This window comes from Suricata suricatta, chromosome 5 (assembly GCF_006229205.1).
Source record: "Suricata suricatta isolate VVHF042 chromosome 5, meerkat_22Aug2017_6uvM2_HiC, whole genome shotgun sequence".
NCBI lineage: Eukaryota > Metazoa > Chordata > Mammalia > Carnivora > Herpestidae > Suricata > Suricata suricatta.
In genome coordinates this window covers 125,197,890-125,213,241 of record NC_043704.1, presented here as the reverse complement: position 1 = coordinate 125,213,241, position 15,352 = coordinate 125,197,890, and the positions used below count along the sequence as shown (strand labels likewise).

General features: G+C 44.5%; 1 protein-coding gene across 2 annotated transcripts in view; it reads left to right on the top strand.

Annotated features, from left to right (window-relative positions):
* EPHB1 (EPH receptor B1) overlaps positions 1-15,352 on the top strand; it is a 414,308-nt gene that overhangs the window by 269,483 nt on the left and 129,473 nt on the right. For both annotated transcript variants that reach the window (XR_003908874.1, XM_029940232.1), the window contains exon 4: positions 5,430-5,585. Coding sequence is in view for 1 of the 2 variants with exons in the window: in XM_029940232.1 (XP_029796092.1) it covers positions 5,430-5,585 (156 nt within the window). In the remaining variant the exon portion in view is untranslated. The remainder of the gene's footprint in view (positions 1-5,429; positions 5,586-15,352) is intronic.

Here is a 15,352-nt window from a genome sequence, read left to right as displayed (position 1 = left end):
ATGGGCATGAACCCTTGCAAACTCATTTGGGGAAAAAAATTAGATCACAAGAAGTAATCAGATTATTAAAAAGAAAGCAAGGACAGAGGCGGCAGTGGAGGAAAGAACTACATTTAAAATGCAAGGAGAGATTTCCTTCCTGCGGAGTAGATATGACCCCCTGGACCATGCACCAGGAATGGTTAAGCTCTCCCACATTTCTGCTGCATAAAAATGTTGTTTCTTGAGGCTTTAGTAGATGGGGGAGGGGCAGAGGAAATGTGTACCCTCCACGTACAAAAATTATAAAATAATGTTTTGAGGTTTTCTTTTTATCTTCCTTGGCTATCAGAAAAAATCATGAGAGCTAAAAGAGGCGGTGGTGAGTGCTGAGTGACAGGTTAAAGGGCTCCAATAAAGATTAGATGGTCCACTATCTCCTGAGGAAATTGCATAAAAGTGGTTATTCCCTCTTGCTTCTATTAATTTCCTTTTCCTGGCTGCTTGGAAATGCTTCATAACCTGATGCTGCAGATGGGGACGAGAGGCGCTTTCCATTATCTCAATCACTGCACTGTTTATGAGACACTTAATCTGTTTCTTTATAAAGTAATAGTACTGTAGGTGATAGATTTAGTGTCACTGGAAGTCTGCGTGCAGGGATGGGAGGGGAGGAGGGTTTTAGAGAGCATTGTAAGCACCAGGTAATTTGTTACATGGTTGAGGCTCTGAGAAGTTGGGTGGGCGTTTCAAGGTGACCTTCGGATATCCGCTAGAGGTCATATGTTCAGGTCCCTTGTCACTTGAAAAGGGAAACACTGTGTGTTTTGCCTGGGGAATGGCAAATACACGCATGCGTAGGGACTTGGTACTCAGGTCTTGTCTCTTCCTGTCTGCCAGAGTTGGTGGGGGAGGAGGTGCCACCTGGAAGCTTTACTTATCACCTGTCTGAACTGTGATCACTTGCAATAGAGGGAAACAAAACCCCTTTTCTTAAGGAAACAAAGAAATCTGGGCTGTGCTGGCGTCAGAACCATACAGCCTTCCACTTACAGGTGTCTTACTAACAAAGATCTTAGGCCAGTATACAGCCAGGCACATGCAAGTCTTCTCTTCCCACCCACCTCCTGGAATAGTAATGAGCCCCTTCCTGCTGAGATAAAGGCTGGGCACTCTTTGACCTAATTTCCCTTCCTACCTCTCCTGTTCTTCCAGCTCTTCCCTTCTTGCTTTGTCTTTGCTTCTCCTGAAACTTGTTTCCTCATTGCCACAAGAATATGCTTCTTCTCATCCTCATTTTGTAACAACAGACCCTCATCCTGATGCACATCCCGCCTGACCAGTCTCCTCAGTCTGTACACAGAAATATCACACAGGTCATCCCATATGCAAATCAGCCTTCATTTCCATTGTCTACCTCCCCCAGCAGGAAGGGTGCCTCCCAAGGCCTGCCCCCCACCTCTTGCACTCTGCTCTGTCCTAGCAAAAGGTCTCTAGTGCTGGGCAGCTCTTCTGTAAACATGTGTTGAATGAAGGGCTTGCAACTGTCATGATTGTGCTGACCATACTTTTATATCAAGAGAAAGGCAACCCTGAGTTTTGCTTTAATGGTATTAAAGCAAAGAACTGTGCTATCTACATCAAAATTACTTGAAAGTGTGGATATGTGCTTGGTTAGTTTATCACAGTATTTAATTATTAGTTGTGTAAAACTGTAGAGCCTGTAAGAAGGTATGCCATCAGCAGGCTGCCAGAGCCCCCACCATTCTTCACTGTGTTACTCCCACCTGCTTTATGTATTCACGTGACTTGTTTGGGCTGAGACTGTTTGCTTTTGCTTTCCTTGGCCTAAATACTCTTTGTTAGAATCTACCCAGAAGCTCCATGTATCACCTCTAATTAAAGCTGCATTTTCTCAAGGGGCAGCATAATTTTCTTATTTATTTTTCTACGTTAAATTTCTAGTAAAATAACAATGTTGTTAACTTCTGTTTCTTATTAGTGGTATCTGATACAAGATGAATTAAAAAGGCTTTGTAGACTAGCCCGGCACTTTAACCATTATTTAAAGCATTAATTCTATGAGAAAATATAGCTCAAGTATGCTTGCAAGTTATGATCTAAAACTTTAATAACTGAACCTAGAAATGTTGCTTCTTTATAAATTAGGGGATGCCTAGACCCAGGTTTTATTAAAATGTTAACTTATGGAATCTAAATATTAAGGGGGTTCATTCATTTTATAATTGTATGTAAACATTTTCAGATGTAACACATCTGAAACACAGATTCACATTTTCACTGTTACACAAATCTGAAATAATATGTGCAGAAACCTATTCATCACTTGGGTTCCGTAATTGATTTGCCAGCTTTGGAATTCCAAACTTATATTCTGATCCTGAATTCTAAAAGTTCCTGCAAAGAAAACTTCTTTTTCAACAGGGAGTGGGTAAGCAGTAGTAGAAGGAAAGTAGCATTATTTAGCATTTATTAATGCTAGGCACATTTTCATATTTGAGTTTATTAAATTCTAATGATCTGTGGGAGTTGGGAGAAGTGTTAAGTTTCTTTTTTACAGATCCTTAATACAGACAAGCAGGTTGAGGCTCTGAAGCATTACAGAACTTTCCATTGGTCACCTAGCTAGGAACCAGTAGAGCCAGGAATGGGACCCAGGACTGTGTGATCACTGCCCAGTGTTCACTCTCCTGGAAAGGATGGAGTCCCCACCCTCCTAAGACCTCTCACCCCAACCTTTCTCTGAGCGGTTCTCCTTAAAGTTCAGCTTGCATCTACTTTACTCCATTTTCTCTCCTTATGGACTTCCTAGAATCTAGAGACTATAGCGTACCCAGTTCTGAGTTTCTTCCATCAGAAATCTCAAAGGAAGGCACTTTCTAAACCCTCTGCTATTTATGGATATCAGGATGATTATTTATGCTGTTAACTTATTAAATGCAAAACAAGTAGGCTTTTAAAGGCTGGAAAGAAAGTGAAAACACCTTGTTCCTCTTGGACTGATACATTAAGAAAATTGCAGTGTAGCAAGGGACCCATGAATACAATCAATTCACCAGTCTCCCCTCCCCCAATTTCCAGGGAAAGGGCATGTTTGGGCAGCACAGGCCTGGGATTTCTCTGTGTTCTACAGCTCCAGAACTGAATGGCCCAACAACCCTGGATGATTTACAATGGAAGGATCAAATGCTTCTCAGAGGCGATAAGGAAGAGATGTAGAAAGAAGAAAGGGAAAAAGAGGAAAGAAAGGGAGAGAATTTACTGAGTGAAAATGGAAAGATAGATCAGTAAACCACATTATAGGATACTTTGGGTTTGCCTTGCCACTTAGGGACACCACTGATACTTTATTTGTTGAAACCTTAGTAAAAATGTAATTTTTTCTCTTTCTACTGAGATGTTTCTTTCTAATGTGCTAAGAGGCGGGTAGGCTAGTGGCCCATTTTCACATGGGTTACAACCAGAAATCTTATTGGACCATCTAGACAAGATTTATGCTAGAGTGTACCATGAAAATTAAATCTCAGGGGATGCCTTATAAAATAGGGCTTCTTGGTGAGAAAACAGGTTCCTGTATTCCGTTTTTGGAAGTTCTGAGAAATTCTGTAATAAGAAATGAGAGTAACTTTTTCAATGCACATTTTCAAAATATCTAGCCAAACAACACTTTTGTAAGTAACAGGTGTTAACAACCCAAAGAACATGGACTCTGTGGAATACTCTTGGGCATTGCCATTCCAGATCATTCCCTTTCAGAAATTACCTCTCACCAGAGATGAGCTCCTGCCCCAGGGCATTTCCAGAATAACTGAAACCCTGTACATCACTTCAGAGAGCAAAGAGTGCAAAAACTTTCCCAGCATCGGAAGTAGTTCTTCCTTCTTGTCTTGTAGAAAACCTGTGGGTATTTTTCAGATAGTTTATACATATATCATCACTATCATTTCTCCCACTGTGTAATTCTGGGAAACTTTTTTAACCTCTCTGTGTCCCAATTTCCTCATTAGCAAAATGGAGATAATAATAGCTACCCCATAGAGTAATGCATGCAAGGCACTTAACAAGAATGTTTAACAGATGGTGGCTACTGCTATTATTAAAGAATATTCTGTACTTTCCGGAGGGAACAATATATTTGATAAGATGAGCTTTGTGTAAGTAGAAGCCATTATAAAGGTACTTCTGTTACAGTGACAATCATTTTGTATTATAATTGACTACACTAGATCAAGAGCTTCTTGAGGGCAGGCAGGCGCTATTCTCTAAATTCCCTGGATCAGATTCTCACAAGAGTCGCAGTAAATGTTTATTGAATGAATTAGTGAGGAAGTCAAATGAGTTGACCATGCAGTAAGTTTTAGTCTGTCTCAAAGGAGGGAGAGTCAAAGCAGGTTTTCCTGGGACAAGAGGAGTCTGGAGCTGTGGTGGTGAGGAAGAGCCCTAAGGGAAGTAGGACAGGCAGAAGTCGTCTTTTGAGGAATCTGCAAAGGAGGAGACCAGATGTCTGGAGCAGAGAGTCTCTGTAGATGAGGCATGTAAAAAGCCTTAGGGATGGCCTGGAGACAGACTTCTCAGGCATGGCTTCTCACAGCCAGACCACACAGAGAACTAAGAAAAAATGCCTCATATATGAGGTACTTCTAGCGGACATTGTGCTGTACCAGGCATTCCAGACCTTTTCCACTGCAATGTACATGATAGATGACACCAAGTGCCTGACATATTCCCTGGTGCACTGCCTGAAAAGCCTTTTTTTTTTCTTTTTGTCATACCCCCCAAGCATTTCAAAATGCAATTAAGGGAGAATGATGTTGTTAAGCCAGTAACCTTGAAATCACTTTAATTTCTTTTTAAAGAATCACTCATGAATTTCAGCTCTTTACCATCATTCATAACAAATTCTGTTAACACAGCTCACAGTGTCCCTCATGTGTGTTGCAACATGACATTGAAGAACCATGTCCATTAAGAACCAGTCCATTGTAGTAAACCAGGAACCCTTTCCATCTGAGGCTATCAGGTGAGAATTTTTTTTTTTCAATGAGTGGTTTAGAGTAAGGCCCTGGTTGTTAACCAGGTGGAAGAGGGAGGGGATAACCATTTATAAAGCACTTATGTCCCAGACAGTGAGCTACCATTAGATTCATTTTCTCAATTAAATCTCTTGACACACCTGAAAGGGAAGAATCATTATTCATATTGTTCAAGTGAGAGAAGCCTTTGGTACCAGGAAGGTATATTTCACTAAGGATGTTTGAAGAATTGGAAGTGTTAGATAAGGGTCTCCTCAATCTGAAATGCTCATTTTGTGCAAGGAGGTATCTCAGTGTCCTTTTCTGAGGGGCAGAATCTTTCATTTTCCACATCCAGGGTAGGGCCTCATACTGCCAGTCTTCCATTAATTCTCAGATGATCTCTTTGTATTCCAGCCTGCCCTGCCGGGATGTTCAAGGCCAGCCAGGAAGCTGAGGGGTGCTCCCACTGCCCCTCCAACAGCCGATCCCCTTCAGAGGCGTCTCCCATCTGTACCTGCCGGACCGGCTATTACCGAGCGGATTTTGATCCCCCAGAAGTGGCATGTACTAGTAAGTGTCTAGTAAGAACTCTGCGCTGTTGAGTTTGGTTCCCTGACAGTTCAATTGGCAGGCCTGGGGCAGGGGAGACTAAAAACAAAGCAGAAATGCTGGTTGTGGTGCTGAAATGGACAGCTCCTTGGCTAAGCATGCAGACCCCTTTCTGCTTAATAGCCCAAGTTTGAGATTATTATGTTCTTTCTTACCTCTTTCTCCCAAATGGGAGAGTTTTCCTTCCGTCAAAGCAAGACAACTTTTTTCCACCAGATGTTAAAAATCCCAACCTCAAGAGTTTTTGAGTGCAAAATCAAGATCCATTACTCTATTGCAATAATCCCTAGTCACCTCCTCCAGGAAGGCCCTGACAGCTGAGAATATTCTCTGTCTTCACTACACTTCCTGTATCTCTGTGACCAGGTTCTTCTCAAAGTCTAGTAATTTTACTAGTTGCCCATTTATTTTGTAATTTGCCTTCTCACGTACCAAAGAAAGGTCTTTGTGTGCCAGGACCAGATATTCATCTCCCTGTGTCCCTTCCAGTGCCCAGTATGGTACAGCACCTGTGCCCCTGCAAAATGATAAAGCCAGAGGCTGGGCTGCAGCCTGGATCTCCAAGGCAGAAATTCTATGGGCTGGAGCTAATGCTTGGGCTTCACTGCTCTCCCATTCTCTGTTGTAGAGGGAAGGGCAGTCATCTTGCCAAAAGTGGATGAGTGGCAACTCCACTCCCTGGGTGTCTCAGTATTTTCCCCCATAATCCTGGGGAGACAAGCACACAGTGCTTTAGAGAACTTGCTCCCATTCCCCTATGTGTTGTATGAAAGTGCATGATTTTTTGTTTTCAGTATTCTCCTCAAATTTGGAAGTCAATGTTCCAGACTAGCCTCTAGATATGCAACTACTTTCTTCTGCATTAGATGATGTTGTCTGACTCTCTAGACTTCCCTTCACCTCTTTGAACCAAATCCCCACCCCCAGGATAGAAGGACACAGAGGGAATGCTTCATATATACCTGCAGTTTGATGGATGGGAAAAATGACTCAGCTCTGTATAGAAGACTCTCTTAATTCTGGCCTTGCAGTGTATGTAATCTTTTCTGGGGAAAGGAATGAAAGTGTCTTCTAGATCAAGGTTCTGAGATCGATCAATGCTTATAGATTTGAGCTGAGGAAAAGCTCATCCTCTTGTAAACTGAATTTCCCCAGACCTCCCTCGCTAGTGCTTGACATGAACAGAAATTATTCCATTTCTGCTGACTAGAGTCCTTGTCTTCCTGTGGTGGTATCATCTCTACTGATTTCTGAAGTTCCCCTGTGAGTCTCTGTGAGCACGTGAAACATTGTTTAATGTACTTCTTTAGAAGCTGAATCACTGCTGCCTGGATGTTCATCCCAAGGACTAGTCTCCATGAGTGCCAAAGCATATGCCCAGGGTCTCACTGCTTTCCTCCTAAAAACATTCCCGTTTACTTCTGCCATGAACTCTCTCTCTCTGGCCAGGCTCCCACTGCAGCTCAACTCATGGAAATAGAAATCTGGGCTTCCAGCTTCCCACTCCAGCAGACATACCCTGTAAATCCATCCAGCCCCTGGATAAGGTCACCTACACGGATGGTAGGTCAATGACCAGATGCTCAGAATGCCACTGTGGGGCTGTCCTCCTTGCTATACAGCACCTCCCTTGTCTATCTCTCAAGGTTTCATCTTCCAACTACCTAACCTGGTGTGCTTGAGCCAATAGGACCAATTCCTGGAATAAATAGCAATGTCCCCAAGCTTTCAGTCTGCACACTGTAGACCTTCCATTCTGTAGTGTAGTGTAGTGTAGTGTAGTGTAGTGCAGTTTAGACACTCCACTGTGCTTCCTCATGTCCTGAGTTCACCTCATTAAAATCATACCTCACCGGCTTTTCTCTCTCATCTCTGGTCCAGCTAGCTCTGGGCATAGGCACCCCTTGCACACTCCCTGTGGCCCCACCACAATCTCCCCACCTTATCCAGAGTGGGGATGAATGATAGACTTGCCCATATGTGTCACCACGTTCTTTTATGTGGTTCTGTGCTCTCATGCCCCCAGATGTAGAGCACTCAATTCAGATCAGAAATTGCCAAATTATGGCCACACTTGTCTGTAGTGGTCAGGCCCCATGAGCTCATGGATGCATTACCCAGCCCCTGGTCCTGATCAGCAGGGGCAAGCACTTAGTAAGGGACCCAGAGGCCAGGCCGGGCTGCAACACAATACTAGGCAAAACAAGTGTAAATAAACCCATTATTTTATTGAGCCTCATTATATATTTGATTTATTGTGTGCCAGGGAAGTACTGTATGAAAAAGTCAATTTGTTGGCTTTTATAATCTCATTAGGGTTTCCTTTTAAAGCATTCTAATTGGAGGTGCCATCTGTTCTCTTAAAAAGGCATTGCACATTGCCACAGTAAATAATTTTTCAGATAGAAAGAGCATATCTGGAACCATTGAGGCCAGGCATGGCCTTGCACTGTAGCCTTGGGGGCCCTGAATGGTTCCTCAAGTGGAGCAAGGCAGCCAGGCTTGGGCCCAGCCTGGGAGAGGCCAGGGTAGTGGGGTGCAGGTGCTGGTTTACTTTTACAAGTGTGGTTCTCCATCCAGTCAGGAAACAACACCCCCTGGGACCCAGTGAGGACCCAGGTAAGGGGGAGCTCTGTCACTCAGTGGGCACCTTCAGGATCTAGGTGGGTGTTGGGCAACAGGGACAGTATTGGGAATGTTCAAGAGCCCAGGCCTCAAAGTCTGGAAAAGCTTCAGGCTTGTCCTGTTGCCATCATCTTTAAAGGAGATTCTATCATCAGTCACACTCATTTACTGACAATATTGAAATATTTTTTTTTAAAAATCTTACGATTTAAAATGTGTTCTTTTACAAAGCCAAAATACCTATAGTGCATTAAAATATTATTTTTAATAAATCCTGTTGGTCTCCTGGGACTGGTAGATATGTATTCATAGCAGTTTTCTAGCATTAAAAGTGTTAATTTATTCTAAATTACTCTAAACATTTAGAGTGTATGGTAGCTTTTGTAGCCTTGTGTGGGCATTTCTTCTTCTTTTTTTTTATTCTCCTGGGAAATCCTAGGACCCCCCCTTGACATCTGCAAGTCCCTGGCAGCCCTGTGTGTTTAGCATTGTCCTTGACAAGGTTGACTCAGCAGGGATTTGGGTGCACCCCAAGGCAGTGCCACAGGGGCTGGTGTGAACTCTGAAGTCCCAGAAGGGGGCCCCCTGGGCCCTGTTCCCTGAGTGTGATGATGTTACTGTTGCTGCTCTGTGGACACCCACTTCCTTTCTTCCTTCCTCATCATCCTCACACCTCTGCCAGGATTAAGCAAAATAGTTTTATAGTCTTTGGCACCATGCCTGGTTCATAGTAAACTATTCAATTGATGCTAGAACATGCTTTGGTTACATCCCTGGAAAGTGTGAAGATTATAGCAGATACGGAAGCTTCCAGCATGGTAGAGTTCTAAAAATAAAAGTGATGTTTCCAGGGAGAGTCGAAGTTGACACGGCCTCTGGACACCACAGCAGAATCCACTGTGTGGCCTGAAGGGGTTGATGAAGACAAGTGAGGTTATGGCCACTAAGACCAGATGCACTGTGGGAGGAGGAGGGAGGTGCAGACTGAGCATCCCAGACTCCAGGTGCTTCTCGGGGGGCTGAGAAACTGGGCAGGAGAGATGGCCAACAAGCCTGCCTTCGGTCTGAGGGAACAGGGCCCACTGAGTCCTCAGGGTCAGACATGCTTCTTTTCACAGGAGGGTCTGATGGCACGGCAGGCATGACATGGTCAGCAGAGAGGGAGAAAGCCAGGAACACATGGGGACGTGCACAGCAGTGTGAAACCAGGCGCCAAAATGAACATCTTCGGTTTTAAATAATTTCTAGTTTACTGGGGGACGAAATGGAAAGGAGGAATTTATGAAGCAGGTAAAAATAGATAATTATGCCTTATAAAATTGCTGTCTGTGAAAAACTATGCAGAAGGACTGGTGTAAAAATAATTACCTTGTTACATTTCTGACCACCAAACCCTTTTTCTGTCACCCACATGGAAGAAACTTTGATGGATCGCAGAGACAAGCTAGTGCTTGTCTTGTTTCTTTATTTCTTCTTCAAATGCAATGGGTTTCCCTCCGCAGTTTTGATCATAGAAATGTAATGAAGGGGCTTCAGAGATCATTGTCTTGTCCTCTGGGCCCTTCCCCTGTCGCCTCTCGTGAACCCTCTGGGGTCCCCTGGAGAGCACCCTGCCCTCCCTCCAGACTCACATACAGGGGCTGGGAAATGAGTGGGGGAGCAGGGGCTCTGGTGCCTAGTGCAGCCATGTGAGCAGGACCTTCTTATCAGTAGAACCGGGCATGATGGAACCAACAGCAGGAATGTGGGAGAATAACATGACATGTCAGTGAGGCCCTGGGATGAAAGCTCAGGTCTCTCTGCCCCCAATGCCATGAACTCACATGTGGTAAGATCTAAAATTTGATAGCTCTTAGGAGGTTGCTGTCCATGGGAGTAATTCATTCTTGAATTGACCTCCTACAAGGAAGGATAGGAATCCAGTCTTCCCTCCTCTATCTCTGTACACTTCAGTTTCTTATCCTTAAGCTCCTGTTTTCATCCTTTAAGGGGCTCCCTCTCTTTCATCGCAACCATCCCGGGGCAGCAGGGTCGTCCCCGAGGCACAAGGTTTATGCTCCTTGAATGGACTGCTTCAAAGTGTGGCGTTTCCCAGACCCTGGTCTTTCCAGACAGGCTGAATGGATTGGAGGAGGGTGCCAGGGCCTGGAGGGTGGGAAGGGCCTCAGGATGGCAGGAAAATAAGGACTTAACGTCTGTAAGGATATAGGTCCATAAACCTTATTCTACCAGTCTTGAGTCCTGCTGGGCCATGCTCTACAAGATCACCTGTGATGGTTTATTCTTTATAGCCGTGGTGTTTAAATATTTATTTTTCAGAGAGAGAGGGGGAGGGAGAGAGGGAGACACAGAGAGAGATAGAAGGAAAGGGAGAGAGGCAGAGAGAGAGGGAGACTCAGAATCTGAAGTAGGCTCCAGGCTCTGAACTGTTAGCACAGAGCCCAGTGCAGGCCTCAAACCCATAAACCATGGGATCATGACCTGAACCAAAGTCAGACGCTTAACCAACTGAGCCACCCAGGTGCCCCACAGCAGTGGTATTTAAATGCAGTCGCTGGGCAAGGAGCCTCAAAATCACCTAGGAGCTGGCTGGAGGTACAGATTCTCAGCCTCTCCCTAGACCTACTGGATGAGAAACTTGAGAGGTTGAGGGGTGGGGAGGCAGTGATCTTAGTTTTAACAAGCCCTCTAGGTGATTCTGAAGCATTCTCAATCTTGAGAACATTGAAATTAGGTTGAGTTTCTCTGTTCTCTGCTTTATGGCTCCTGGGGGAGAAAGGCCACTGAGTGAATTTCTGCAGACTGGAACCACAGGGCCTGCCCCTCCCCATTAGTATCCCATGTACCAGGCTGGAGAAAGAAAGACAGACTGCGGACAGCTGCATGGGGAAGAGCGGCGGTGGGGTGTGACATGAGAGTGAATGTGGGAGTGTGCATCAGTGGTTGTGTGTTTCAAGGGAAGGCTTTACTGGTTCTCAGAACACCCCCACTGTTCTAGCTCAGTGTCCACCTCTTCCTCCCTCTGGGGTGGTTGGAGCAGTGTTAAGGCCTCCGGCACAGCATCAGCTGGGGCTGCGGGCATGCTGGGAAACAGAAGTGGGTGGAGGTCAAGGAACATGGCCTGGTTAGAGCAGGTCCAGGGAGGGCTGAGAGAGAAACTGAGGCAGAAGGAAAGTGAATGATGGGGAATACTCACCTGAGCTCAGATGGAGGATTGGGCAGGGAGAGAATATAAATGGGTGATGGACTTATTACTCAGCTGGTCTTCCACCCCATCCAACAGGAAATAGGCCAAGAGGACGTCTTTGGGGCTGCCACAGCAGACCAATAGGGCAGGGAGTCCCCCCTACCCCCAGGATAACAAACATGCCACCTGAGTCAGGGATTCAGTTTCATGAATTGAGGACTGCTTGCTTGTCTACATGCCCACTTTAGGGATGATCTGTAAAACTGTTTAACTCTTTGAATGTAGGAGTTACAATATACTGGAAGAGGGTCCTTTACCCATGGCTTACCAGAGCTTTAGTAAGAGATACACTGTGTATCATATTCTATAGGTAAAAGACTGCTTGATTTTACTCTGATATAGGATCCATGTTGCACATAAAAAAATATCATCTGTGTATTTTAGAGGGAGGTTGCCTGTGTTTTCCTTGAGATGGAATTTGGACAGAGGTCATAGAGAACAAGAGTGCTAGGACAAGCTGTGTCGCCGGGTGCCTGGATTTGGCTGGTCATCCACCTGGATGCAGATTTGAGGGACTATGACAGCAAGCTGAATACTATTTATAACTGTTACTGCCATTTCTGGAAGGGTCAGTGCTGCCTGTCTGTGTAAACACACTTCCACACTTCTATCATCTACAATTTCCTTTCACAGTTGTTGACCCAAGTGGGTATAACCCTTTGGAGGGCTTTGGAGAGCTCTAAGTTTTAAGCTGACAGCCAGAGACATGCTACGTTTCTACTGTGGCATTTTATCATGAGGGCATTTGGAGTCACAGATGGTTAACTTTCAGAGCAGCTTTCTAGGTCCTGCCACCCAAATTCTTCCTCAGTATCAGCCTTTCTCTCCAACAACCTGAATATTGTGATGACAGACAGCTGATGATATGCTTTGCGAGACAGCTCTATTCCATTGCCAGGCAGCCATCATCCATCACCAAGGAATCTTTTGGCCCCTGAGTTGGGTATTGCCTTCCTCCTCTCCTCACCCTTCATCCACCACTGAAGACCAATGTTCTGTAGGCCAGCAGTTGCAGTGTTTAAGGATGACTTCCTCATCCTTCCTGAATCACCTACCTTAGGCTAAACACCTGTTGTCTGTTCCTCAAAACACGTGATTTCCTGAACTCCACCATCCTAGCTGGCCTTTTCTGAATCTCTCACATTAATCAAGAAAACTCTCAAGATTTGGTAGCCAGAATGAAACATGTGACCCTCACATGAGAGCATGGATCAGTGGAAGAGTGACAGACCCCCTCCTCCTGTGTCTGGGATACTGTGGATTGCTCGCTGTGGTTGTAGTACCCATGCCCTAGCTCCTACCAGACTTGTGGCCACTACACATCCAGTGGTTTTGTTTGTCCTTTCAGGAAATGCTGCTCCTTTGGGTCTTTGCTACACTGACGAATATGACTTCAGAAATATTGTTCTGTGGATTTAGTTAGGCATAGTGTACTTTCGAGTCTAGATTATTTTGAATACTGATTTTTATCATCTTTTGTATGAGAAGTGTTAGCGTAGTTGTTAGGATTGAGGGCTCTGGAGTCTGTGCCTGGGTTCAAGTCCTTCTTTGCTGCTTTCTGGCTGTGTTATGTGGGACAAGTGACATGGCTTCACTGTGTCTTCATTTGCTCATCTATAAAATGGGTAGAATATTGGTGTTTACCTCACTGTGTCCTCAGGGGTATTACATGTCGTAATAGTATTTAGAACACTGTTTGACAAACAGGAAACACCCAGTGAAAGTAAGCAATTTCATCTTATTGTTATTAGAGTTAATAACTTTTATCTTACAATTCTTAGAGTCACCCACCCTACTTTGATGCTATTTTCAAAGCAGCTGAAACCTAAGCACCGACATTATCACTTAGCTAACATTTCCTCCTTTGGTCCACAAGTATTTGTGAGCTTTCTTTAAGTTACCATGGCTGAAATCTAGGCATGCTCTCTAAAGTCTTTTTCTCCATAGGTTCATAAACATTTGGAAAAAGAAACAATGTCATTTGGCCTGATTTATATTTAGAGGCACATGCTGGTTCTTGTCCCTCTTTGCTGGAGGCCCACAAAGCACTCATTTAACTGTAAAGCTTCAGAAGGAGGCGGGGATTAGCGTAAAATATAATCAGTTCTCTTCTGTCTTTTGAAAATGTGGAATGAAACTGTCCACGCCATGGTTCTGGGACCCCATTGTGTCATGAATGCTCCTTGGCAGTCTTCAAGCAATGGCTCTGATGCCAAGTTTGCAAGTTCCAGTCCCAGGTGGGGCTGGTGTGGGATGCATGCTGAAACTTAATGGTAGCTGTAGCTCATGGTTCTTAAGTCTTCCCTGCTCCAGTTCTCTGCCTCAGAAAGGAAGACAATCAGAAAAAGTTAACTCTGAATCCTTTGTCCTCTGCCACCACCTCATCTCGTCCCCAGTAAGGAAGAAAGGTGCCTTGCTTTGTACACTCGAAATATTCTACACTTAGGGCTATTCAGGTATAAGGCTCTCTGTCCACTGGACCAGGAGCTCATTGACATGCTAATATGATTTTTTTTTCACCATCTCCATGACCTTATATAGTAGGTGCCCAACACACTCGAGTGTTAAAAGAGTCCTGCTTTTGGAATCAGGTAGCCTGGGGTTGACTCTTGGCCCCACCCTTCTCTTGCAGTGTGGCCTTGGGTAGATTATCTAACCTCTCTGAACCTCTGTTTATTTCTTTTTTTTTTTTAATTTTTTTAACCTTTTATTTGTTTTTGAGAGAGAGAGAGAGTGAGACAGTATGAGCAGTGGAGGGTCAGAGAGAGGGAGACACAGAATCTGAGGACAGTCTCCAGGCTCTGAGCTAGCTGTCATCACAGAGCCTGATGCAGGGCTTGAAACCTACAAACCCTGAGATCATGACCTGAGCCAAAGTCAGACGGTCAACTGACTGAGCCACCCAGGTGTCCCTGTTTCTTCTTAATAAAAGGAAGATATAGTTTGTTATTGTGCCCACTGTGATGACATATGTAAAATACCTCAGTGCTCAAAGACACATGGTAAGTGCTCCATAAATGATTGCCCTTATTTTGGTGGTTATAAATAAGGATAAGAGGTGAGTCAGGGTCATATCTAAATTGCATAATCCAAAATAAGAAGAGAAGAAAAGTGTGAGGGAAATGGGCATTTTAGAGCAAATATTCCTGAAGATCCATTCTAGGTTGGCTGAAATGTGACACCATCACCCCTGTCTCCACCCCATCATAATGTGATTAAAAATCTATGTATCATTTGTGCAGACCATTTTGGTCCCCAGCTCCTCACAGGTGGTCCCCAGATGGCCTTCTAATTCCTCCACTCTTCCCTCTTCCATCCATATTATTCAGTATCAGACTCTAATCAAATTCTGACACCAGAAGGCCAAGCCTGCATGTCATGGTGGAGTCTCGGATGCGTCTCACTCCTAGACCTCTATCTGGTGTTGTCTCTATGGTGACCATTCAAGGTCACCACTGTCAATCAGCCCTGGAATCCATATCGTTCCACTCTACCCCCTTGCTACTGACCACTGACCCTGAGAGCCAGCTTCGGAATCTACCCTCAACTCCATAATGACAGGGGTTGAGAGTGTCCCTGGCTCCACCCCCTTTCATTCCCTGACCTTCCAGTTGCCTTATTGGAAATCTGATATCGGCCAATCCTTTCTCAATCCAGAACTGTGACCTTCCAGATGTCGTAGTTTGGTGACACATGTGAATGTGGCAAGGATGCCAGAACTGGAGACTCACATATATCACGATGGCCTCATTTGTGTTTGACAAAGACTGGGACACACAGGTGTCTTCGACTCTCATCAGAGATTTAGAAGAAGGAAGCCAGTTTCAACTTAGTGTGTAGATTACAAACATTGTCC